General features: G+C 32.3%; 1 protein-coding gene across 2 annotated transcripts; it reads left to right on the top strand.

Annotated features, from left to right (window-relative positions):
- Positions 1 to 457: 457 nt before the first annotated feature.
- On the top strand, positions 458 to 25981 carry LOC148624122 (sprouty-related, EVH1 domain-containing protein 2-like). Of its 2 annotated transcripts, none has more exons than XM_088566646.1 (5): positions 458 to 608; positions 4674 to 4863; positions 12281 to 12449; positions 21711 to 21733; positions 23376 to 25981. In XM_088566646.1, exons 1-5 carry the CDS (start codon positions 586 to 588, stop codon positions 24243 to 24245), a joined length of 1275 nt encoding a protein of 424 aa, XP_088422772.1. In that variant the 5' UTR covers positions 458 to 585; the 3' UTR covers positions 24246 to 25981. The 2 variants fall into 2 exon arrangements, with proteins under 2 accessions (XP_088422772.1, XP_088422771.1); XM_088566645.1 differs by having other exon boundaries at positions 21687 to 21733.
- The last annotated feature ends 608 nt before the right edge of the window (positions 25982 to 26589 follow it).

Below are 26589 nucleotides of genomic sequence, written 5' to 3'. Positions count from 1 at the left end.
AAGCTTCGACAGAAAATGATTGACATTCATTTACATCTTTATTTTGATTGGTCAAATTTGCCACTAAATAATTTACATAAGAAATATCAATGTGGCTTTTCTGAAAAGTATTTTTTGTAGTCAAAACCATTATTTTGTCCACAACGCAAATACTTCACGATGAATTTTAGATTTTTTAGCGTTGTGCAAGTTAAGCCTAAGTGTGTCAGTTGATATTAGGTTACATTAGTGCTTTAGAATTTACAAATGAAATAGTCCCTTGCACTGTACTTGAACTATGGAGTAGCCATGTTGGGTTTTAAAATTAATCCGCATCAATTACGAAAAACATGATACGATGAATTGTGCAGCTTGGATTAAAAAATATCTAGTAATGGGACATATTCTAATATCAGGGATTGGATTCAGTTCTTTTTGTGTTGTTAAATCATTGTGTTTTTTATCTCATTGAACTATATTTTGAAGCGGATCTAGCGCTCCTACTACATTGCTGTCCAAAGCATTTCCTGTCTAATATTCTGAGACAATATAATCAGTGTTATGTACAAAATGTACACACTGTAAACTCAAAATGGATCAAGGAAGATGACCGAAGATATAAAGCAGAAGTAAGTTTATTCAAGACCCGTTTAATATAGGGATATTTGTAGAAGAGAGGCAGAAAATGCGTAGATTTCTGTGACCGTCTATGCTCTCGTTTGCACACACATCATGGAGGCGGTTATGATTTTAACATGTATTATTCCGTAGACTTTTGTTCCATCGATTAGTTTAAGTCATTTAAATCTTCTCAGAAATGTTTATTTGTCATTTTATTTCTCTTCTTGTCGAATTCACGTGAATCGTACTTTTCTTTAAATATATATATATATATCAATGTTATGTTTGACTAACCAAAAAATTCATTCATAAAATGCTGTGAATGACATGGTCATTTCCCCCATAATTTGACCTCATTTTTGTGCTCACAAGCATATGCTGAATGACTACAAAATAATCATTTGGGTTTGTTATTGTTGAATATTACACATGCATACATTGTAGGTAATTCATTGAAGATTTTAAATAGAAGCATTTATTTGCATAGTTTCCTGATAAAGGTTAAATTATTGTGTGATCATATGATGCTTTGTTAATCACTGCTATACTGTTCATAGTGCAAGATGACCAATCTTTTATACATTCCTTAGGCTTCAAAAATCAAGACTAGTATGTCATTTTTTTTGCAATTATTTGAAGTTCTGAGCTCAGAAAAGTTCAGTGTGAATGTTAATTACTTGAATGAAAGTTCATGTAACTTAGAGATAATTATAATGTACATTGTGTATGTAATTACAATAAATATTCCACAATGTTGACTAAAATTTGACAATTTCAAAAAAGTTTACTGTACTTGGAAATAATTAAAAACCATCACTGCATGAGGGAAGAGGGGGACTCTAGTTTTGTGATTTGTTCCCAACATAGTAAACAGTCGTCTGAATATTTTTGCCTGGCATTTTGTAAATTACAGGGTTGATTTCATTTTTCACAAAAATAAGTTTCAAATAAGTCATAAGTTATGACATCACAATTTGATCTACATGTATTATGAAATCGGAACTTCCGACTAATTTTACACTGATGATTTTTTTTTTTGGTGAAAAGGACTACAGGTACTTTGTGGCCTTAAAAATCTAAATTTGATCTTGGACAACTTTCATATCTTAACAGATTCCAGTTCTTTTACATCTGAAAAATCATGTCCTAATTTTTGGGGCCAAATTTTCATGTCTGTGTCCAGCATGTACTAAACATTATTGTAAAATTTTCACTTCTGTATGCTAATGGAAACTTGTCTATATTCCCATTCTTTCTTTTGATAAAATAATTTCATCATTAAAATGGATAACAACACAACCAAGTGTTAAATGTGTTGTTTTTACATGTTTAACAACTTAGTTGGGTGAAGGTTAAAAGGAAGCTAATACTATTAGAATCAGTTCAAGAAAAGAAAGATCCATCTGAGGAAATCATTCCATGCTCATCGATACATTTATGTACATGGACATAATGTACAACACGTATCCTCCCACAAGTGTACAAATTATTTGATTTTGACTAAATACATTTGTATGCTACAGAAGTGCGTCTATCTAGAAACTTCTTGTGCCATTATGTCCAACTTCATCAGGCTATAAATGTCACAGCAGGTGATACAAAATAATTTAAAAATAACAAGAATAGGTATGGTGTATATGTCATAGAGACAAAAACCTTATAGTGATGAAAATGTCAGCCAAAGGCCACCCATTGGTCTTCAATGAACGATGAAGAAATTCTCATACCACAGGGCTGACTTGTGACAGGCACAAAAAATGCGGCTGGGTTGAAGAACTTTGGCATGATCACAACCCTCCCCCTTTAAAAGAATGCATAGTGTACTGCACATAATGAGAAACTAATTTTGAAACAAACAATGAACAAATAATACAAAAAAGAAAACATACATGTACATGTACTTAATTTTTGAAGATGCTGCCAAGAATGAGTTCACAGAGTTTCTAGTTTTTCTATGACCAGAAAAACTTTCCATTGCAGACGTACTGTTAACATACATGTTCAACAAAAATATACATATACCGGCTTTAGCACTTCCGGTTTTGGTGAAATGATTTGAAACTATGTCTTATACTTTTTCTGAACCACAATATTGACATACCTGTACAGTATTTTACCAACATTCAGCCAATAAATATATATCATTTTTTTTACTGTCAGATGATAGGACTTTTTGAGTGTACATGTCATTTACATGTATGAAAGGTTAAATGTACATTTTACTATACATCGACCCTCTCCATCTTATTCAGTTTTGGGTATGTTTAGCCATGGATTTGACTGCCAGTTGTGGCCAGCAGTTCAATATTACATTGTAATTGAAATAGTGACAAATACACGAAGTCCTCCAACCTTTTGATTTTATGATTGATAAAATTCTATTCTTTTTCATCATTTAATTATCCATTGCCAGAAAACTACATGTATACTGGGAAAAACATTCTGGTATGATTTTCTTTTATCATCATTGTCATAAAGTTTTGTGTCCACTTTCCTGCTTGATTGAAAGATGCAATAAATGACCAAGATTAACTTAGATATATGTATTTTGTACTTAAATAGCCATTTTTTTATAACACAATTTATGGAAAAAAGGCTCCTTAATAGTTTTCACTTGAATGGAATACCAAATACGTACATGTAGTAAATACATTGTATATTCATACATTGTATATAAAAATTTATTGTCCTGTCTATACCAAGTGAATACATCAACTTACATGGACACACAAGGAATTACCAGTAAGCTTACATTGTTAGCCACAGATCATTTCTGTGTAAAGAGGGCTGTTTTTTGTCCTCCGCCCCTACACAGAAGGTGACATACATGTAGAAATACCTGTGTGTGTCTGTCCTGTCACACTTAAGGTTGCATCTCCATGGAAATGGCTGGACAGATTTTGTTCAAATTTTATAGGAGTGTTAGTCACCATTGTAGTTAATCATAATGTGCCCCATTTTCATTTGACAAATTTTACATACATGTAAATAACAGGGTTTTTGCACTTCAACTCTTAGTGGGGCAGCAGGGGACAGATGGATACAAGTTGCTTGTTTTATTAGTGTTTAAAAAATCTATGCTCCCTCACTTATAAAATGGGTGTCCTTTGTATGTACATATACATGCATTGTACTACTACAAATGTACCTTCAAATGAAATTTTCATATCTCCACTCTCCACAATGGAGTCACTATTTTCCTCTTTTCTGACTTCACCTACGTAAAAATGGTGATAAAATTACTCAATAAAAGTATTTTTAAATTATTTTTTTCTGTATGCATACAGTACTGAAATGTTATTGAAATTTAAGATATTTTGGAATGAAGGCGGAACAAGTTAAGTATAGACATATTTTGAAATGTTGGTACCCATTGTGTTGGGTGGATACACTTGTGGCTCTACTCACATTATCCCCACTATGGGGAGTTCAGAAACTAAATTAATGTTGACAGTATTAAGTGTAATTTTCTGAAATATTGTAGACTGTATACAATGCATATCAGGGTAGGAAACTCACTCAAACTCTAGCAAGTTAGAGAAAACAATTTTTCAATATATTTAATATACATGTATGGCTATATAGATTTTTGCTGAAATTAGCCAGCCCTGCCAAAAAATAGCCAGTCTAAGTCAGGTGGGCAGGCTACTATTTCTAACTGTATATTCTCTTTTGATGCACATGAATATTCATAATGTGCCATGGTCTTTTTTTTCACACTCTTTTTAATGAAAATTCAAGCCATATGTACATTTAGGTTTGGGCTATTGGCTGAAAAAACAATTTGCACATGAATGCAATAGGATTAAAATCTCTTTTATACCTGAAGTATGGAGACATTGTTAAGAAGTTTTGACTAGGTCTTGTTGTCTGGTGTCATTTTAGGTTACCTTAGCAGGGTTTGACTTTTCTCCCTAGTACTGTTTGGTAGATAATTAAGGTACATGTAATCTTTGAAAAATCAAGGTAGTTCCCTCCACAGTTAGGCACAGGAATACTGGACCATTGTTAGTGTGGATCCCTGTTTAACATGAGCATGATATTTGTATGTTTGTTTCTCTCTATACTTTCAGTGATGACTTCCTTGTGCAGGTCCAAGCACAGGTGATGACACGAGATGATTCCACAGGAGGTTGGGTGCCAATGGGAGGTGGAGGATTATCAAATGTAGCACTACGTAGGTTCTCCAAACCTAGTAACAATGGAGAAGAAACATCTCTAACAGAATATTTAATTTATGGAGAAAGAATAGTAGACAAATCTGTAAGTTAACATTACTTTTATAAAATAATATTTTGATTTTAATACTTACAATATAAAAATGGAACATCTCTGTTACAACAAACCAGAAACTACATCTTATTCCTTGTGCTGAGGTGGAATGCAGAAGGGGACATGAAAATACTGGTGTCAGTGTGTGTGTGTGTGACGCTGTCACACTTTCTGCTGGGCCTAATCTAGAGGGTGAAATGAGCAAAAACTTCTTGTTTATGCTTACTTCTCCCAATGGTCTTTGACTGGGAGAAGTTTTTATACAACCACTAAAAAAATTTTCAGTCATATAATCGTAATGCCTTGTCAGCCTTGTTGTTGGCGTCCATTAACATTGGTTTATTTACAAAAACTTGAGTAAAACTTGTCCAGGCTTTTTTTCAAATTTTAACACATTGTTCCTGGGACCATTTTGGAAATAAGGGCCTAGAGGGGGGAATATAGGTGTTATCATTAGGAAAGATATAAAAAGCTTATTTTTTATCAAAATTTTAGCTAACCTGTTTCCTAGGGCCTTGTGAGCTAATGCCATTACTTCACATCCGTCATTTTCCAAACTCTTCTCTTCTGAAACTACTTGACCAATCAGAAACAAATTACAAATTTGGTATGAATGTTCCTTGGGGTATGTTTGATATAACTGATGCGGGGATTTTTGATCAGTAGAATAACATGGCCATAGAACATAGGGGTCAGACAGAAGTTTCTCGCATATATCTCAAAAAACTGTTAGCTTTAACCAAATTCTGAAACAAACCAAAGTGTTCAGCAAGATGAGAACTATCTGTGGTCAAATTTTCATTGTAATCTGTTTAGCCATGTTGGAGTTATTGTCTTTTTTTATTTTGTTTTGTTTTGTTTTTTTTGCTCCTTTTGATGTTTTTTTATTTAAAAGATCTTCTCCTTTGACATTACTTGACCAATTCAAACCAGATTTGTACCCTTGGGTATTATGTATCAGACTGATATAGGAACTTTTGATCGTAGAAAAATATGGCTGCTGTTACTACTTTTCCCATACATGTATATCTCCAAAACGATTAAGTTTAGCTAAATTCTGACGTAGGGTAAAAGTGTTCAGCATGATGATATCTGTCTGTTAAGCCATGTTGGAGTTATTGCCTGCCTCTTTCGATGTTTATTTGCTCTGTTTAATGTTTTTTTCTATAAAAAATCTTCTTCAACATTACTTGACCAATGTGAACCAAATTTTGTACAAATGTTCCTTGGCAAAATTCTGCATTCAACTGATGTGGGGATTTTTGATCCGTTGAAAAACATGGCTGCTGTCCCTACAAAAAGATCAAAGGGGTTAATCTGAAGATTTTCACAAACATCTCCAAAACCATTAAATTTAGCCAAATTCTTTCAGTTGTCAAAATGATCTTTATTATAAGGGTTTCAAAAGTCTGCAAGGGATCAAAGTTGTCAAATGACTCAATAGAGTTGTTGCCCTTGAAAGGGGAAAAATGATGTTTTTAGCAGTTTTCAGCCAATATCTTGAAAACTAGTAGATAGAAAGAAACTTTCGATTCATGAAATGATTCTCATGATAAGTCCTACCAGTCTTCATTGGGTCAAAACTGTCAGACAACTTGTTAGAGTTGTTGCCCTTGAAAGGCATAAATTTAACAAGGTTGGCGGCTCATGGTTTAGATGTCAATCCGTTCCTTTGAAAATTCTGTATTGAAAATATCTCTCAGTGTAGGCTTGTCTTTAACCGTTATGGAGTTAAAGGGGTACAAAATTGGCCATGTCCAAAAAACAAACTTTTAAGCTCACCTGGCCATCATTTGACCTCCTTCGTTGTCATTAACTATTTTTCATAACTCTTCTCCTCTACAACAACTAGACCAGTTTGAACCAAACTAGGTATGAAAGCTCCTTAACATATTCTGCATAATTCTGATGTGGGTATTTTTGTTCCTTTCAAAATACATGGCCCCTGTGACTAAAAACAGATCATATGAGTCAGACAGACACACTTATCTTATCAAACAAAATGTTAAGTCATTTTGAAAGGCCAGAGTTTGCGAAAACATTTTTTCTGCTGTCGGACATAGGACTGACAAAGGCAAATGTCAGTCCCACTGAAAATTTGCTGGTCCCATATAATTAGACTTCCCAAAATGTTTTAAACAGCTGTCAGTCATGGGACCAGCACAAGAGGTTGAAATGCTGGTCCTACCCAAATTTTACCTGTCTGGACCGGCGATTTTCGCGAACTCTGAAAGGCATTGGTATTGTCGGACAACTGCTTGTTAGAGTTATTGCCCTTGAAAGGCAAAAATTGGAACCAGGTGAGCAATTCAAGCTCCCCCAGTTTCTTGTTTATTTTTGGTGTGATTTCGAAAACAATTAATTTTCAAATTTAGTGCTACATTGTGTCAAAACCAGTTATTGTGTCAATAATGAATTACATCGTACAAGTCCCTGTGGTTAAATGTGTCACAGTCTCATATTGTGTCCACAGTTTTCCAGCCCTTCAGGGTTTGACCACTGCAGTTGTATCATGCTGCGCTCTGCAAAGATCTTTATTGTACTAGATAACATGGACGAAAATGTAAATATTCTTAATTATACCCCTAATTTGAAAAGTGGTGGATATAAAATGATGGGGATGTCTATCCAACAGTCCCTGCTTTCTTCCTTCCATTACTCTTGGGGACCCATCTCTTATCCTTTACTCCTCCTGTACCACTGTAAGGAATTGAATGAAATGTTATCAGAATCTTTTTATATGTTCCCATTTTGTACCTCCTATTTTAGATTTTGATCCAAATCAATTGGGGGAATTTCACATGGCAAAATATTGACTTGCAAATGTAGTCCATTTTTGAATATGAGGACAAAGGGGGACCCATCTATATCCCTTACTCCTCCTATACTGTGAAATATGAAATATTGTAGTAAAAACCCACTTTAACATGTTTAACTTATGGCCTTGTTGTATATCAAACTCAAAGAGGTCATACAAATGTATGTTTTATTTGTAAGATAATATTTCATCTGACATTGATCTTTCTATGATAAAGTATAAATATATGTTCTATATGGGAGGAAATGTGTTTTAGATATTCTAGCATTTTTTCTATTGTCACTTAACCTACAAAACACATAAGCCACTAAATAAAACAATGGTTCCGAATGAATGGGTCAGACAGCAAGAGATTTGTATGTAGTTTTCCACCCACACAATCAAATTTGGCACACTGTCAAATCATAATCAGCTCTCTCAACTGAATTCAAATAATCCATTCATAAATTTTATTGCTCATTCACACAACACATGTTTACTTGTGGCATTTCACATGGTTGTAAGATAAACAGTATATTTGTGTGGTCATTTATTGCCCCACTTGTTAATTAGATAACTTAACCTTTAGGTTAACCACAAAACCACACAATGTCTATACATTATCAGGTTTTCAATGGCCTAGAAAGGTAAGAAGATTAAATATAAAATTTTATGATGGTTTTAGTTACAGCTCTATAATCTTTTATAAGGTATAATAGTATATGTTTACCTCTTGTGTATGCAAGGACAGAATATGAACAACATTATAAAACAATATTTGTAAGCCTTTTTTACCATTCAGTTTATTTTAATTTCTATTCGAAAACTAAGAAACAGAGATTTTTGCTTAGCAAAATGTTAAAACTTTTTGCATGGAATTGAATTTGAAATAAAATTTGAGTTATTCTTAATGGACACCTTCTGAAAAGTTGTGCATCTGTCTGTCCATCTATTTGTACCCCCAGCAGTTTCCAGATGATAACTTGAGAAGGGATTAATGGATTTTTTTCAACTTTGCACAGGTTTTAGTTAAGCCATTTTGAACATTTTGCAGTCACCCACTTTTCACCATTATGTGACAGGGTATCACTTGATGTTCCTTTAATGTACATGTAATTAATTTTTAATTAATTAATTAAATTTATTTGTGTAACTCCAGGTGAAGCTTAGGAATGTCTGATATTGTTCCACAATATTCTATACCACAATGGTCAGACTTGGATTGATTTTGAGAGTAAAGATTTGAACTGAAGAAATTAAGGACAAAAGAGACCAGAAACATGCATTTTCCTGATGTCCAGACAATAACCTGACTATTATTTGTTTTTGGTCCTATTCCTGATGTCCAAACAGTAACCTGACTATTATTTATTTTTGGTCCTATTTTGAAGGTTTTTTTTGTCGCAACGCGGAGCGGGGACATAGAAATGCTGGTGTCCATCCGTCTATGGCGCCTTCCGTTCGTCCGTCCGAAACATGTGGACACAACTCCTCAGAAACCACGGAACGGAATTTGACCAAATTTTTGTAGGATTGTTTGTCACCATATGTAGTTCACCATACTTAATTGCTATTTTGATTCGACAATTGTTATGGGAGTTATGGGACTTTGTTCATTTTTGACATTATTCGCAATAAGAACACATTGTGGACGCAACTCCTCAGAAACTGCTGAACGGAATTTGACCAAATTTTGAAGGATTGTTTGTCACAATATGTTGTTCGTTATACACAACTGCCATTTTGATTCGTCTGTTTTTATGGGAGTTATGGGACTTTGTTCATTTTTCAGGGTTTTTTTTTTGCGGATTTTTTTTTGTTGTATGAAGAATTCTTAACCTAACTTGATTTGATTCATTCAGATACATTAACCTTGAATTGCCACATGGACTTATGAAAGCACATAAGTTTTGAATCTGCTATTTATACAAGTGTCTAACATTGGTGATTCAACTCTTTCTACAGCGACAGGAGACATATGGCTGTGTGTAGCATTCTTGTTTTATTGGATACCTTATGGAAATCTGTGCCTGCATTTTTCAATCAGATTTTAGATATCTTGTATGGTTTTTGAGTTATAAGAGGAACTTTTTAGTTCACCAGGCCTTAAGGCCATGTGAGCTATTGTCATCATCTTGCATCCATTGTCTGTCATCATAAGCATTTTTTTCTTCTGAAACTGCTTGACCAATTGGAACTTGGCATAGTTGTTCCTAATGATATCCTGCAAAAACTGATCAATTAAAATCTTTGAAATGTAAAAAAAACATGGGCGTCGTTACTAAAAATTTAACATAGGTTCAAAATATTTTTTTTTACAATTTTTTCCTCAACTAAAGAAGAATAATGAAGATGGATTACTACTCATAGGATAAACACCAGGTTGAATGGTGATGACGAAAATTTGTTATGGGTGACCATATTCAACATGGCTGCCAATTTTCCTGCTAATTTGTACACTTGCTTTAATTTGAATGATGTCTGGTTTATATAGTAAACATGGTCTTCTGAGTTGAAGTGATGATGAAAATTATGTATAGCCATGATTTAACTTCATTTCATGTTCTATTTGAGCAAATGTATTGTGGGCTAATGTCTCCTCAGATTCAGTGCGATAACAGGGCATTAGGGGACTCCTTGTCCAAATTTTTTCCAGAGGTTCTAAAAACACTTTGAAGGCATTTCCAACATTTTATAGTGCCTTAAGTACTCAGTTGAACTTACAGCATTAATCAGTAGATGCTCTTTTTCAGCAATTTTTGTCAAACATGTTAACAAAGCATGATACATTTACTTAATTAATAGGGCATGGTTTGCCAGGTGAGCAATTCAGACTCTTCAAGAGGCTATTGTTAATTTTTGGTCCCATTAAAAAAAAAATTGGATTCCTTATGAGAATCCCTGCCTGGGTTTTTTAGTGAGATTTCAGATGTTTTAAAGGTTTTCAAGTAATAAGGGGTCAAAGAGCCACACCCCAAAAATCAATTTTTTATTTTTTAGTCTGATTTTGAAATTTTTAAAAATTTTGTGCTTTATTGTGTCCAAACCAGCTGTTGTTTCTGTAATGAACTGTAAGTCCCTATGCTTAAGTGTGTCAAAAACTAATATTGTGTTCAAACAATGCCCCAACTGTTCAGGGTTCGGCCACTAAGGTCATATCATGCTGCGCTTCATTAAGTATTGTTTTATATTTATTGGACATGCTTGATATGCATGTAAATTTGTCGATTTCCCCCATTTGACTATATAACAGATTCTATCTTCCGTATCATGTACAAAAATGTCTTCAAGTGAGCTTTTTAAGTTTTTTTATACATTTTTACACCATAACTTGTGTACATGTACATCTACAAAATGTATGTATAATCACAGGGACTTGAGTTCATGAAATAGATACATAAAATTGCTTAAAAATGTACTAAATAATTTTTCAAAAATTTTTATACAACTGCTAAAAATGTTGTATTATGTTATGGCGCTGTCATCTGCGTTGTCAGTAGACGTAATGTTTTTGTGCATGATTTCTGCCTTATTTTCAATTACTGTTTCAAGGTCTCCTTACAGAGGTTTTTGCCCAGCCATTGTGCGAAGTGGAAAATTTACATTCCACCAAAAGCAATGTAAATGAGGATTCAGTTGTTTTGTATGCAATTTGCAAGGGAGATAACAGTTACTAGTGCCAAACATCTTTGTTGCTTTTTGAAGATTAGATGCTAGAATTTTGAAATGATTCCCTCAGATGACACTGAAAAAAAATTAACAACTTGGACAAAATGTAGGAAACTGATTTCTTCATATCCTGAGATTTCAAATTGAAAGTTGGGAGTATGTAAATCAGCATTTTTGAGATATATATATAATAATAATAAATTTTATTGTGAGAGGGTAACACAGTTTGTTTACAAGAACTAATCTTCCCTGAGGCCCTTATGCAATATGAATGGAGACAGGTATAATTTTTTTTTCTTTAATGTCTTCACTTCTTTAAAATAACAACATAGAGATGATTATATGTATCTTATGAACTCAAGCCCCTGTGTGTGTAATGTTCAAAGTTGACATACAATGTAAATGAAGATACTAGTGCCATATTCTTTTTCCCCAGTACATGTACTAAGTGTGTATCTACACATGTATCTTTATACTGTTGTTATTTATAAAAAAAAATGATGTGTTGTAAAAAGTGTCAATGCAGATATTTAAAGTATTAGCTACCTGGATCGCAAGTTTGAAATGTATTTAAAAAATCAACAATGTCGAATACTAGTAATTGTGATTTATATGTAAATCAATGTACTTACCTTTTTGACTTGTCTTGTCAATATTTCACTTACAAACATGCACCAGTGTTCTCCCCTATAAATTTAAAAAGGCTTTTCCATAAAATAATAACACAGTGCTTATTTATAAAGTGCTATAACACAGTTTCTAAGTGAGGAGAGTACCACTTGAAATTTAAAACAGTAGATCTTGCTTAAAAAGCATCCAACATCAAACTAATCCCGTCCAACAAAAAGCCTGTTAATGAGATTATACCAGATAAGTTGATACTTGGTATTTACCAAATTTCCATTCTGGCAACAACTTAACACTCTTATTTAATACTTGTAGGTTGTACTTGACTGTGTGCTGAAAAGAGATATGAAGTATTTTAAAGCAAATCCCAAATTTCACCATTGGATAACAGATAATAAAAGATTTGGTTTAACATTTCAAAGATCTGATGATGCCAAGGCTTTCAACAAAGGCATCAAGATTGCTGTGGCTGATTTAACAGATGGTTGGTATATTTGTCATTTATCCTGATTATATTCTACAGACTCACCATATAATTACAAGTTTATATACATGAACCAGTCATGTAAACTTGAATGTCTTAGTCTTGTTTCTGTGTTTTGAACATGTAAGGTCTATAACATAATGTTTGAGTCTGGTATCAGTTATAAAAATAATTCCTGTCTGTGCTTAAGTTAGACATTTTATACCTTAAAACAGCATATTACACTTACCCTTCTATTTTAGTAGTGTTACATCTGGCAAACAGTTTTTAGCTCACCTGGCCATAGGCCATATGAGCTATTGCCATCACTTGGTGTCCATCGTCGTTGTCGTCAGTCGTCGTCGTTAACAATTATACAAAACTCTTCTTCTCTGAAACTATTTGACTAATTAGAACCAAACTTTGTATGAATGTTCCTTGGGGTATCCTGCATAGAACTGTTGTGGGGATTTTTGATTTGTCAAAAAACATGGTCGCCGTTACTAAAAATAGAACATAGGGGTCAGACAGTAGTTTTTCACATATATCTCCTATACTGTTAGGTTTAGCTGAATTTTAACACAGGTAAAAGTGTTCAGCATGATGAGATCTATCAAATTTTGGTTGTAATCCATTAAGCCATGTTGGAGTTATTGCCCTTTTTCAAAGATTTTTGCTATTTTTAATGTTATTTCTTTCAAAAATCCTCTCCTCTTACACTACTTGACCAATTGAAACCAAACTTGGTATGAATGTTCCTTGGGGTGTACTGCATAGAAATGATGTGGGGATTTTTAATTCGTCCAAAAACATGGCCACTGTTACTAAAAATAGAACATAGGGGTCAGACATTAGTTTTTCACGTATATCTCCTATGCTGTTAGGTTTTGCTGAATTTTAACACGAGTAAAAGTGTTCAGCATGATGAGATCTATCTTTGGTCAAATTTTGGTTTAAATCCGTTTAGCCATGTTGGAGTTATTACCCTTATTCAATGATTTTTGCTATTTTTAATGTTATTCCTTTCAAATATCTTATATTCTTGACCAATTTGAACCAAAATTGGTTTGGATGTTCCTTGGGGTATTCTACATAGAACTGATGTGGGGATTTTTTATCCATAAAAAAAAAAAACATGGCAGCCATTACTAAAAATAGAACAAAGGGGTCAGACATTAGTTTTTCGCATATATTTCCAAAGCTATTATGTATAGCCAAATTCTTTCAATTGCTGTAATGACCCTTATTATATGGCCTTAAACATTTATGAGAATCAAAGTTGTCAGATGACTCCTTGTAAGAGTTATTGCCCTTGGAAGATGAAAAATGAACTTTTTTTTTTATACAGTTTTCAGCCAATATCTTGAAAACTATACTTGATAGAAAGAAACTTTCAATGATATGTCTGATAAATCCTACCAAAGTCTTCTTCAGTCAAAATTGTTGGACAAATTTATTGCCCTTGAAAGACAAACTTTAACAAGGTGGGCGATTCAGGCTCCTGGGAGCCTCTTGTTAAAGATTCAGAGTGTGAAATTTCAGTTCGTCCCATTCACAAAATTGTACAGGCATTATTTTGCCTTTTCTATCTACCTGGCCTTTGGTACACATCAGAAATATGTCTTCTAAATGTAGTTTTATTTAGTGTAATGTTTGGGCTGGTTGATATATAACAGGCAACTAAATCTGTAAGTTCAATTTTAAATAGTAACATTCTGCTCGGTAGTCATTGCTTGCATTAAAAAAATATGATGTCGACTTAAATTTTACGTTGTCAGTAGTCAACAATCTCCACTGGAATTGACCAATTAGAAGAAACAGTAATGTATAATATGAACAGTATAATAATTTCACATTGTATAAACTACATACATTGTAAGGGTATTTAATGAGACCTAAAAAAAATACCTGTGTTTCTATTTTTCAAAAGTTATTGACTGGTTATTGTCTTTGTACTTGTCAAAAAATGGCAAAAAAAGCTTAGGAGTACATGTAGCACAAAAAGTTAGGGTAAGTAGGGTAAGCATAAACACAGGTATTTTTTTATGTCTCATTATCTCCTTTCACAGATCATCAATATGTATTTAACAAATTAAGCTGTGTCCTTAAAGATGAATAAAAGAGAGCTTTGCTGTCATCTACATTGTATTAAAACTAAACAAGAAATAATAGTAATTAATGTAAAGTATCTAGAAACAAGCAAAGAAATATTAATTTACTGTGAGAACTAGCAAATCTGTAAACTATTTTATAGGACAAATGTATCCCACTGCTGGATTTTTACCCCATCTAACTTCAATTAAGATATATGTAGACCCGAGATAAAGAAGTAAAGTATATGTTACTTACAGCAGGAAGCTACTATAAACTTTAGCTAGATTACAATTTGAAGAGTCTCTTTGGTCCCTCGGAAGATGTACTCTTGCGTCATATTACTTTTAAGTACATAGTGTGGTGAATTATGGTCATTGAACTACTTGTTGGTTAATTTTACCAGCTTTTACTATCAAAGATACAAGTCATTCACTGAAAAAGCAAGAATTTATGATAAAGATTAAGGTGAACATATTATGTGTCTGTCATACATGTAGTTATTTTTTAATGCAATTACTCTGTTGTTGTCAGGAATTTGAATCTGTACCACATTTGTATATTTGTCACAGATTAACTTCAGTTTCCCATTTGACAACTGTACCATGCCAGAAATTTTCTAGACTTAAGTAGCAAAACAATTGGCATCTCCTTGATTTGTTTTGCCAAAGATCTGTTTGTGTCCTGATCTCCTTTATTTGTTTTGTTAAAGATCCGTATGTATCCTGATCTCCTTTATTTGTTTTGCTAAAGATCCGTACGTATCCTGATCTCCGTTATTTGTTTTGCCAAAGATCCGTATGTATCCTGATCTCCTTTATTTGTTTTGCCAAAGATCTGTATGTTTCCTGATCTCCTTTATTTATTTTGCCAAAGATCATATCTGTATGTGTCCTGCACTTGCACTCCTTTGCTTTAAAAGTTTGGTTGTTACAATGGACATTGAATGTTTATATTAGGGAGAAAGTATTTTTATGAAGTGTAACTTTCCCCACTTTACCCGAAGTTAGCTTTCCATACTTTACTAGTGGTTTGATAAGTGTTCTACTTGCCAAATTGAAAATGGGACATAATATTCAACTTTCCTCACACCAAATCACACTTGCCCGGGGTGATGGGAAGTGGAATCCCAGAACACTGCTATAGATTTTAAGTTCATATGAGTATGTTTCAGTCAACATAAAATATTTTACTTCCGCATCATTCATTGTTTAGAGTAGACTTTGACAATTTAGATCTTAAAAATATAATTGATCAATTCCATTGATCTGTTTGGTTATCTAGTTGAGTTGACCCAGATATCAACCATTAATTAATAAATTGCAAAGGTTCTTTCCTGTCAAACCATTCTATTGGTTTTATCAGTTAAATAGATCAAGTTGTGACCCATTTAAATCCCTGTTGCTGTTGAATGGATAGTGTGATTCCCAGGTGTTGCAGCCATAAAAAAAAATAGTCCATTGTTTACTTTATAGATTAATAACAAAATTAAGAGGGATGGCCATATAACACACATCAATAATTTTGTCAATAATTAGATTTATGCCATTCATAATCTTTTATGCTTCAATGATTTGCTCCGAAACTTGCATCATACACTTGTTCAGTAGTAAATGTAATACCTGCCTCCCCCCTCCCCCCACCAAAAAGAAAAAAACGTAAAGAAAAAGGAAAAATCTATATTATTGTTTCACTCAATAGTAAGTTAACTTATCAAAAAAGGGAAAGGTGCCTTTAATTTCCATTGTTGCATATGTATTGTAAAATTACTTATCATTAACTTCCATCTATGATAGATCTTTTTGTTATTGCCCTCCTGATGTACAGGTAGCATGTTCTTTTTCCCCCAGCAGGTATATTGCATATTTATCAATGACCTAATGAAGTGATGCACTTCATGACTTATCTATACATGTAAGAACAGCAAGTGGTTTGCCAGAAAGATTATGGAGAACCATAATCCCTTCCCCCACATGTTTTGTGAAAGGGGAAGTATTGGTCTGATAAAGAACTGTACAGAAACAGGAAGATATAAGTTCATTGATAGATCAATTTGTTGTATGTGTGTAATTGATTTTCTTTGGTTTAATGAGGACATGTTAGGGAGTGCCTACATTGCCTAATTATTATAGTTCACTTTAGAGACATTGGTGTAATCATAAACTATCATAATTGACATCTAATTTAATAGAAAACAACCTTAAACAAAATTGATTAGGATTTTGGCCTTAGTGTAAATTTTAAAAGCCAAACAGATAACAGTAATGTGTAAAAAGGTATAGTCCTGAATTCTTCATCACATGATGTTTGATAATTGCATGTCATACATACCAGTAAGTTTATAAAAAATGGTAAATTTAGCAGATGAAATAACTTAATAACATTTTTCTACACATTGTGTATTGTCCAGATATAAATCTAATCATATAATTAATATGTCAGTAGTTATGAATGAATGGTCCTAAGACCTTTAACCAGCTGTGTAGTAACATATTACATTTATGAATGAAAGTTTTGTGTAGGTAGTTTATGAATGAAGGAGCGTCCAGGTAATTATGGTGTAAGTGTATATCTACTTCAAATGTCAAGTAAAACTTATTAGCGCCTTGTAGTAAATACATTTATTCATTGATAGATTTTACCAAAACATTGCCAGTTTTCACAGGCCTTTTATAGAGGGAAAGATCAATAGGTTTTCATTCTGTGATAATTAAAGTGGGTTAAACACAGGTATGATCAGACTGTTATAAGTCAATATCAGGGGAGAAAGGAACTGAAGGTCAAAAGACAAAAGTGAATATAAATTATCTTTAAAACTGAGGTGAGCTTGTAATCCCAGACAAAATATACCAGTGCACATAAAACTTAATTATTTCAAAACAGTAGTTTGGCATAGGATTTTAGATTAGCACTCCGTAACATGTATAATGCATATAATTTGTCAAATGTAATTTTGAAGACTACATCGATTTTAAGACATGAAAAATTTATTTGCTATGAAAATTGAAAGGTTTGCCTAAACTTGAAGATTTATTATTTAACATGTACTATCTTTGAAAAAAGATAGCTGACACATTTTTTGCTTTGTCATTCTATTATTAAAGTATATAAAAAATCCAATTTCGATTTAGATTTTATTTGGCAAATTGTGCAACCACTTAGCTATGATTTCATTATTGAATTGGTTCAACAAGTAAACCAATATACGAAAGTCAAAGAACTTTTTTTTTTTAATGAAAATATTCCGGACACAATTGCTCCCACTGGAGCCTTGAACATCACTTTTCACCAATGAAATGGGACCTTGTGAGCTCCAATGGTTATGATGACATAGTTAAGCATGTTGGGTGTCAAGTGATGTCAAAGGAAACTCAATATCCACTGTGTGGAAAAAAACCTGATAACATATCCCTATTGTAAGTCTCTCAGTGCTAATCTAAATTTCTGTGATTTTTTCATATTTGCACCAAGAAAAAATGTGTTTAGCTAATAACAAATTTTATGGGAGAAAATCATCAATTAGATTTAGGATGATACAATTCAGGTCACTATAGCCTGTAGTAAACATGTTGTTAGGCCTTGCAATCTTGAAAGAAAATTGAGGTACCGTATGACTGATTTGAATTAAAACTTCACATAATATGCATTGGTTCAGTATATATTATAACAGCTATTTTCTTCATTTCTTCTTCTTGCTTCCTTTTGGATTGTATAAATGGTAAGTAAAATACTAAAAACAGGTTTCTTAAAAAAAATATTGACATGTTTATGACCAAAACTAAGTCAGTTACATCAGTTTTCACTTTTGTTTCCCATTTAAAAAAATTGATTATCTAATACCATGTTGGTTAAACTTAAAACCTATGACATACATTGTATCTGAAGTTAATTTCTTTTTCATTTTTGATTGTTTATTTTTTTTTAGTCAAAGAAAGCAATTACTTAAAAAATATTTAAATACATCTACATGTTATAAATTGTATAGAAAGATAAAACTTTAAAATGGATATGGAATTAGTTTATATAGAAAACAATGTGAAAAACTTGTAGACTTGACTTTTGGTCACATACTGTATATTCTGTGTAATCAATTGTTATTTTTGTCTTGCTGTGTATTATATCATTTTTTGTCTTCATTTTCATTGAAAAGTGTGCTTTATGCCATAGTCTTTTAATTTGTTGGTTTATTGACCAGCTGACCCAAATTTTCCAGCGAGGAGAAAAAATTAAAATTGGGATTTCAGTTTTCTAATTATTATTTTTACTGCCACAGACTACAAAAAAATGGCAACAGCAAAATTTTAATATCTACTTTTTAAATAAAAATGCCTGCTTCCAGTTTTGTTCATTCAACAACTGGACAATGCAAAGTCAGTGAGAAGATTGAATGGAAATGTCTGCAAAATTTTCACCACTTCAATAAAATCATGTTGGGGAAACAAATTAACACTGGCACTTGTGAACACTGGTTAGAAACCAAAATCAAAATACCTTTAATTGAAAAGAATGTAAACAGTTCCTGTAAATGATTTAAGAGTTTAAAAACCTTGTGGGTTTGTATTTATCCTCAACAGGAAGTATATAAAGGGGAGATAATTGGTGGGAAAATCAAAGCTATGAAGTTTTTTTGTGGAAATCTGCAGAGCTTATAAAACAGCTGAGAAAATTCAGTTAAAACATAATTTGTTGTCTCCTTTTTTTCTGAAAACCATTTCACTCTCCATAATTATTGAAATTTATTAAATTTTAAATCACATGATAATTTTAAAAGGGAAATCATAGTTAAAAAATACAGTTTCATTGTCATCCAATTCATAAGATATAACTAGTTTTTAATTTATATTTTAAATTCCAAAAATGTTAGGTAAATTAAATTCTGACACCTGGTAAATGTGTTAAGAAAGATGAGATCTATCTCTGGTCAAATTTTCATTTTAATCTGTTAAGCCATGTTGGAGTTATTTCCCTTTTTCAATGTTTTCCTGTTGAAAAACATAGTTGCCATTACTAAAATAGAACATAGGGATCAGACAGTTTCTCACATATATTTCCAAAACCGTTGGGGTTAGCCTAATTCTATCAAATGATCCTCATTATAAGGCCTACTTAAGTGTGTTTGGTCAAAGTTGTCGGATGACTCCTTGTTAAAGTTCTTGCCCTTGAAAAGTGAAATATGGTGTTTGTTTTAACAGCTTTCAGCCAATATCTCGGACACTAGGATAAATAGAAAGAAGCTTTCAATTGCTGAAATTATCCTTATGATAGGGCCTACAATAGTGTGCAGAGTTCTAAGTTGTCTGACAACTCTTTGTTAGAGTTATTGCCCTTGAAAGGCGAAAAATAATGTTTTGAGCAGTTTTCTGCCACAAGATGAAGAGAAACTTTCAATTGATAAAATGATCCTTATCATAAATCCTACCAAAATCTTCTTTGAGTCAAAATTGTCAGACAACTCCTTGTTAGAGTTATTGACATGGAAGGTAAAAATTGAACCAGGTGAGCAGTTCAGGCTCCTGGAAGCCTCTTGTTGTAAAATATTATCCACTGTTACATAGTACATACACATTGTTAAGTGGTAAGCATCTGTGCAACATGACATAAATTTCATAATGCATTATTTTTATAATGAAAGTCTTTGGTATGGATCATTTAACAATATGCTGTTCACAGGTTCTATTTGAGCCTTTTGAATGTCAATTGGTGATAGCTGTGCAGGCCATGTGAGTGGTTTTTTTTTTTTTTTTTAAAGTAGGTTGCCTAGTAAACATAAATGTTTTTATACTGCCAGTCCCTGCAAACTCCCACCTAAACCATTTATTTGAATTTGAATAGTTTAAGAGTTTATATGACACTAGCCATCATTTTTTTAAAAACAAATTGTGACTAGAGTATTGTATTGTTCTCTAATAGTATTAGGCCCACGGAGGTGATCACTGCCATCAAATATTTGGTACATGGAAAATGTAAATGCAATATATGTTAGTACTCTTGTAAAAAAAGCATATACATATTTTTTGTACAACAACTTGCTTACACTCTTGTAAGTAATTGTCAAGTTTAGTCAAATATTCTGTTGCCTTCATACCACAGGCACATGTCTCATTTGCCAAAAAAAAATTAACTCTTTTACCTTACAATTGTCAAGTATAGGGGTCTATTTTTTCTGAGACAAGTGCCTGTGCTTTAAACAAGCAAATGAGATGCATCTTTTTTACGGATGTAACAATTCTGTTACTAATCAATCTGTATCACATTGCTTTGGTTCTCAATTCTTGTATAAGCTGATTGGAACTACTTGACTTTTCTTTTGCAACATAAAATAACCTGTTCTTTGATTTGACCGCTAATTTGTAGCATAGACAATTTAGTTTTCAGACAATATCTTGAGTATAAGTGGATTGATATTTATGAAATTGAATCACAAGGTGCCATATCACAAAAGGAAGCTTGAGTTGATTTTGGGAGTTGTGACTTGAACCATGTGGAATAAGGGGCCAAAAGGGGGCAAGAAACATGTATTTTCATTATGTCTGTACTACAACTAAATGGATCAGTCTCTTTCTCTGTGCCACAGTGTGCCATACCACAACAGGAAGGCAAAGATTGATTTCTTAGGTCATGACTTAACTGTTGAAAATTATGAGCCAGAAAAAGTCATTTTCGCGATGTCAGGACAATAACTTGCAGTGATTATGTTAAATTTGAATTTACCTCCGAAGACAGAGAGCTGCATCAAGCTTGAATGTTTTGTCCATACTTACCCAACTTCTAAATTTGATTTCTGTCGTCATGAAGCATTTTATTTTATTTTTTTCTATTGATGAATAAGTCACATATTTCACAATTAAAAATATGCCAAAATTTCAAGATTTACAGTACAGGAAGTGTTACCTAAGTATGTGTAAATGAATCATGTCCACATTAGTGGTTCTTTGAACCTTGAGTGATAAGCCTAGTTTATACATTGTATAATGCTTCATCTTACTAATAACTACAGAGCTGTAATTAAAATCTCATCCACATTCATATGTCCAATCAATACACAGTGAACATGTATTTTGTGTGAACAAATGTTGTGCTATCTTTATGAAAACTTTTGTTGTGATTTTGAAAATCTTTTTCATTATGGTGACATTAAAATGAAATTTGTTTTTGTTTCATTCACAGGAAATTCAAACATGTCCAATATAGATGGTGATGAAGAAGTTTTTGCTGTAAGTAAAACAAGAATCTTGATATAAAAATGTGCTAATAGATCTTTGCATAAATTGTAGAGTAAAAAAAAGTTTGAAATGTGAACAATTTATGAAGAGTTCCTTTGATGTTGGATATTTTTAACAAGAGTATCCATTGTTGGTAAAGTTACTTAAATTCTTTTTCTTCATGAACTAGAAATGGAAAGTAAAGGTAGAAGATTGATTATTGACACTTAGCAAACATTTGGATTGAAGATATTCCTCAAATAAATCAGCATTCTGTTCAAATACTTGTGAATTGTCTGGAATTTTGAAACATATGGGATATGAGACAAGAGGTTAAAAAAGTTGTGGAATGTGAACCATATGTGTTCCTCTGTCTGGTCATACTTTGCAGACAGAAGGAATTTCATTTCTAACCTGTGTCAATCTTTGATTTGCATTTTATTGTAAATAAATGACTTTTGCATTGATTTTTGTATGTAGTGTGTATTATTGCAACAGGGTGCAACTACAGGAGTGTCACCAGTCTTTTGTTACAGTCTCAAAACTCATTTTATGCATTGTATGATATAATTGAATTGATATGACTTTACAAAAAGTTTTATTGCCAGATGAAAATACTCCATCGTCAGTTGGAAAGTATGCCCATCTTTACACTATTGTATGTGGAAACATGAGGTGTTAGTATTTCACTGTTTGACATATGTTTACAGTCTTTGCCATCTTAATTCCAGACAGGAAGCCCCCACCCTTAATCTGAAAAGAATTTTATATAGGATACAGTGGCTTTGAAGCAAAATTTCTGCAAACCTGCCCCTATTTTTACCAGCATTGGTTGGTGGGCTGGTCCCAATTTCTGAGACCATGTTGGTAGACTGGTCTTTTATGTACTAAGAATCTGTATGGATATTGTTTTCCATAATTTAGTTCGTCTCAATGGATAATGGGTGCTTTAAGGTGAAATGAGATTTTGATAATAAGAGAACACTGTTCCATGTCCCCTGCTCACCCCAGTTTTTGAAAAGACATTTAAAAAGTGTATGAATGCAACTAATTATTATATACTGATATTTTTAACTAGTCCTAGAGGTTATATATTTGATCATAGTTACCTGTCTGAGAGATTTATGGTTGCAACATTCAGTAAAAGTTTCATCCAGATCCATTGGAAATGTAGGCACAAGCATATTTACATACAAATTTTGGAGAAATCTTTTTTTTTCCTAGGGAGGATACATTTTCAATATTAGTTCACCATTATTGATATTTGAAATTGTTCAAGAGATTAATTTTTTAACCATTAGTAAAAGTTTTATCATAATATTTTGAGACATGTTAGACCCCTAACTAAAAAAAACTTTTCTCCTACAATCAAGTACAAAATGTAGCAAAGATTGCTAAACATGATCTAATTCTATGACCGGTATTTTTTTTTTTCATCCACAAACAGATATAAGTATTACATGTATTATCTAATAAGACAAATATATTTCTGTATTTCTAGTCTTAATAGTGAAAATATTGTGGTAAATTTTACACAAAGCCAAGAATGGTCCTTTGATCTGTTAGTTTAATTTTTGTCATTGAATTTACATAAAAAAACACCTTTCTGAGGGGAAAGATGCAAGTAACGTGTTCATGTTATTTTTATTTACAGATTTTAGATCTTCCTATACCTAGGCGTGATTCATCGTCGCAGTCTGCAAGTACAACATCAACAACAACAAGTAGTCCTACACCTCAGTCGCCTACATCCATCATGTCAGGGATGCCTGATTCATTACCATATAGTCATTCTCATTCTAATCACACTCATCTGCACAGGGTGCATTATATTACTTCAACTCGTCATTCATCTGGTAGATCACCACCTAGTGACAGTTCAAAATCGGACACTTATGACAGAGACGAAATTTATTTTAAAACAGATGAACCTACATCAGTGGGATCAAAATCTGATCAAGGACTTCTGGAGGAGAATGATAATATTATAGAACCAAAGGAGTATTCTTATGTTATAATTGCCAAAAAAGATCAACATGAATATAGCTATCCCACATTAGAATCAGTTCAAAAACCTGTGTCGAAACGAGAGGCAACAACCAAATGTCAACCCTCACAACAACATCCACCATTACCCAAGAAAAAGCAAAAAGACAAACATCGGACTCATTTACTTCAGAATCAGAAATCTCGGTGCAAATATTGTCGAGATCTGTTTTCACATGACGATAATGCTCGCGGTAGTTGTGAAGATGCTCCTGATGGGGTAGAAAAATGCATTGAATACGTGACTTGTGTTTGGTGTGCAAAAGGTATAATATACCATTGTATGGCTGATCCTGATGGGGATTATGGACATCCATGTGTTTGTGATAGAACAGATAGGACAAACTGTAAAAAATGGACTGCTTTAACAATTCTTTCACTCTTTGTGCCGTGCTTATGGTGCTATTGGCCATTCATGGCATGTCACAAGTGTGGCATGTCATGTGGCTGTTGTGGTGGTAGGCACAAGGCCTCATAGTAAACAATTTAGTTGTGTTTTTTTTTTTTTTTTTGTATTTCATTCTTAAGGACCAAGTCATGTTTTGTTTATTTTTCTTTTCATTTCAATTTGTTACTGTAGATTAGATTTGTGTTAGTGATATTTTCTACTGTTCTCTACATTGGAAATTATACTTTGTAAAAATTTAAACCTTGGAGGTCTTGAATTCTTATACATTGTATATATATTAAGGTGCATGTATATTTTTTTTATAGAAAGACATAAAATACATTTTTCAAGTTTCAATAGTAGGAAGTCATTCTTTTGCTCCACAGTAAGTTCTTCTGCACTTTATTTCTTGTTTATGAATTTAAGATTTATCATGCTAGTGTTTCTGATGGACTTCTACGTATTTATACAGATGTTGTATTCCAACAATGAATCAATACATATGAAAACTGTTAACGTCTATATTATACTTAGTTAATGATAAAAAAACAACACTGTCAGTGCATTATAAATAATGAATAGTTTTGGGGTCTTCAAGGTTTTAATGTTAACATTTTCAAATTGATTTTTAAAAGTTCTTTTCAGCATTAAAAAAAAATACACCATACTTTTTATTTTTTAAGTGCTTTACTCAGCTGAATTGGTGCAATTACCTGTGCTTTGATGAATACATTATTTTTTGTGTTTTGTGAATTATTAGTGACTTTAGTGAAATACTTGATGTATCATTCCTTAAGTGTTCTGATGTTTGTTATCCTTGTTAAATCTGAATTATGCAAATTGTGTATTTGGATGTTGAACTTGGTCCTTAAGAATGATAAACCTTTTAAATGTGACTGTAAATTTTAGCACTATTGTTGTATGTGCTCCAAGTTTTATATGCACACCTATTGTTTTTATCTTATACTAAGCTCGCCTTTTATACAGTACATTTGTAAACTAACGGTTTCATTTGTTCTTCAAGTTTCTGTTGAGTTGTTATGCTTCTTTTTAAATGGTGCTAATGTTGTGCTTCATTTTGTTTTAAAAAAAGTAATTATTTCTTTTTTTGTGTGCTGCATACTTATTACATTTTAAGAATTATAGATCTTAACAAACAATTTAAACATTTGAGTGGTCATAAAAGGTCTTTCGTTTATATAGAATTTCATGATTGACAACCTGTTTAACTTCTTTCATAGATTAAGAAGCTGTTATAATAAATCTTAACCAATTATTAAGAAAAAAATAATTTAGTTTTTGCATAGGATTCATCAGTGTAATGATATTAAATATAAGTGTACTGCTATTTCTAGTGTCAGGCAGGTTAAAAGTGATTCAGGGAATGAATCTGTGATAAGCAAAGGTCACATTTTTTTGTTGAAGTTTCAGTATGATAAAAAACAATTCTCTTTTTATGTCCTTCTGTCAGCATTGAACAATTTTACTGCTTACTGAATATCTGTTCCAAAAATTTTACACCAATAACTTTTTTATCATTTTAATGATTCAAAATTTATTATGGAGCAACATCATTACAACTTATACTGTGTGTGTCTACACTTCAACTTCTTGATAGATGGAGCAGCTGTGTATTGTGAACACATTATTGTTTTTAATGAATCACTTTCTGCCTGGCTCTTACAAATAGCAACATCAAACTTTATTAGATAAAATGAATGAACTTGTGATTTAGATTCTATTTGCGATATCACATTTGATAAATTTCTGCTACAGTTTTGATTTAATATTTTTTCCTTACTGAAGTACATCTTATTTTTATAGATTGTGATAGAGTTGTTTTACATAAAAATAAAAAAAACAGAAATATAATTTATCCTGCTGGGACTTCTGAAAAATATATGAAAAAACATTTTTCCTGCATACTGCTAGTGATATTTCTTGGTTGTTCTCAGAATAAGACTTTTTAAAATTGGGTTGGATATAGCATTAATGATTAATTTTAGCCATGACCTGAACATTTTAAATGGCAAACCCTGAATGATATAAGCATTTGTATTGATAAAAGGGAGAGAATTTATGTTTTTCTTGTGTATCATTTTTACCAATGTGTTCATACTATTTTATTTTAACTTGTTCGCTCACTTTGCAATTTTTCTCATTTTATGCTTATTCAGAATTATTTTAATTCTTTTTCTTTTCATTTCTACAAATTTGGAAGAAAGGAAAACACTCAGGGAGAATTCATTATATTATTTTCGCTCTTGTAAATGCAATATAAATTTCATGTTAAATATTTCATCACTTTATTTCTGATATTATAGTTTAGTGGTCTAAATAAGGAGTTAAGAATGAAATACTTGTTCAGGTAGTTCAAATATGTTTTCTGTAGATTTTAGTGTTTCATCAAACTCAATGCAGTAGACTAAATAGT

Source organism: Perna viridis, chromosome 2 (assembly GCF_037379345.1).
Source record: "Perna viridis isolate PV_CMFRI_1.1 ecotype Kerala chromosome 2, ASM3737934v1, whole genome shotgun sequence".
Classification (NCBI taxonomy): Eukaryota; Metazoa; Mollusca; class Bivalvia; order Mytilida; family Mytilidae; genus Perna; species Perna viridis.
The sequence above is the reverse complement of the archived record's forward strand: the minus strand, read 5'-3'. Positions and strand labels throughout refer to the sequence as shown.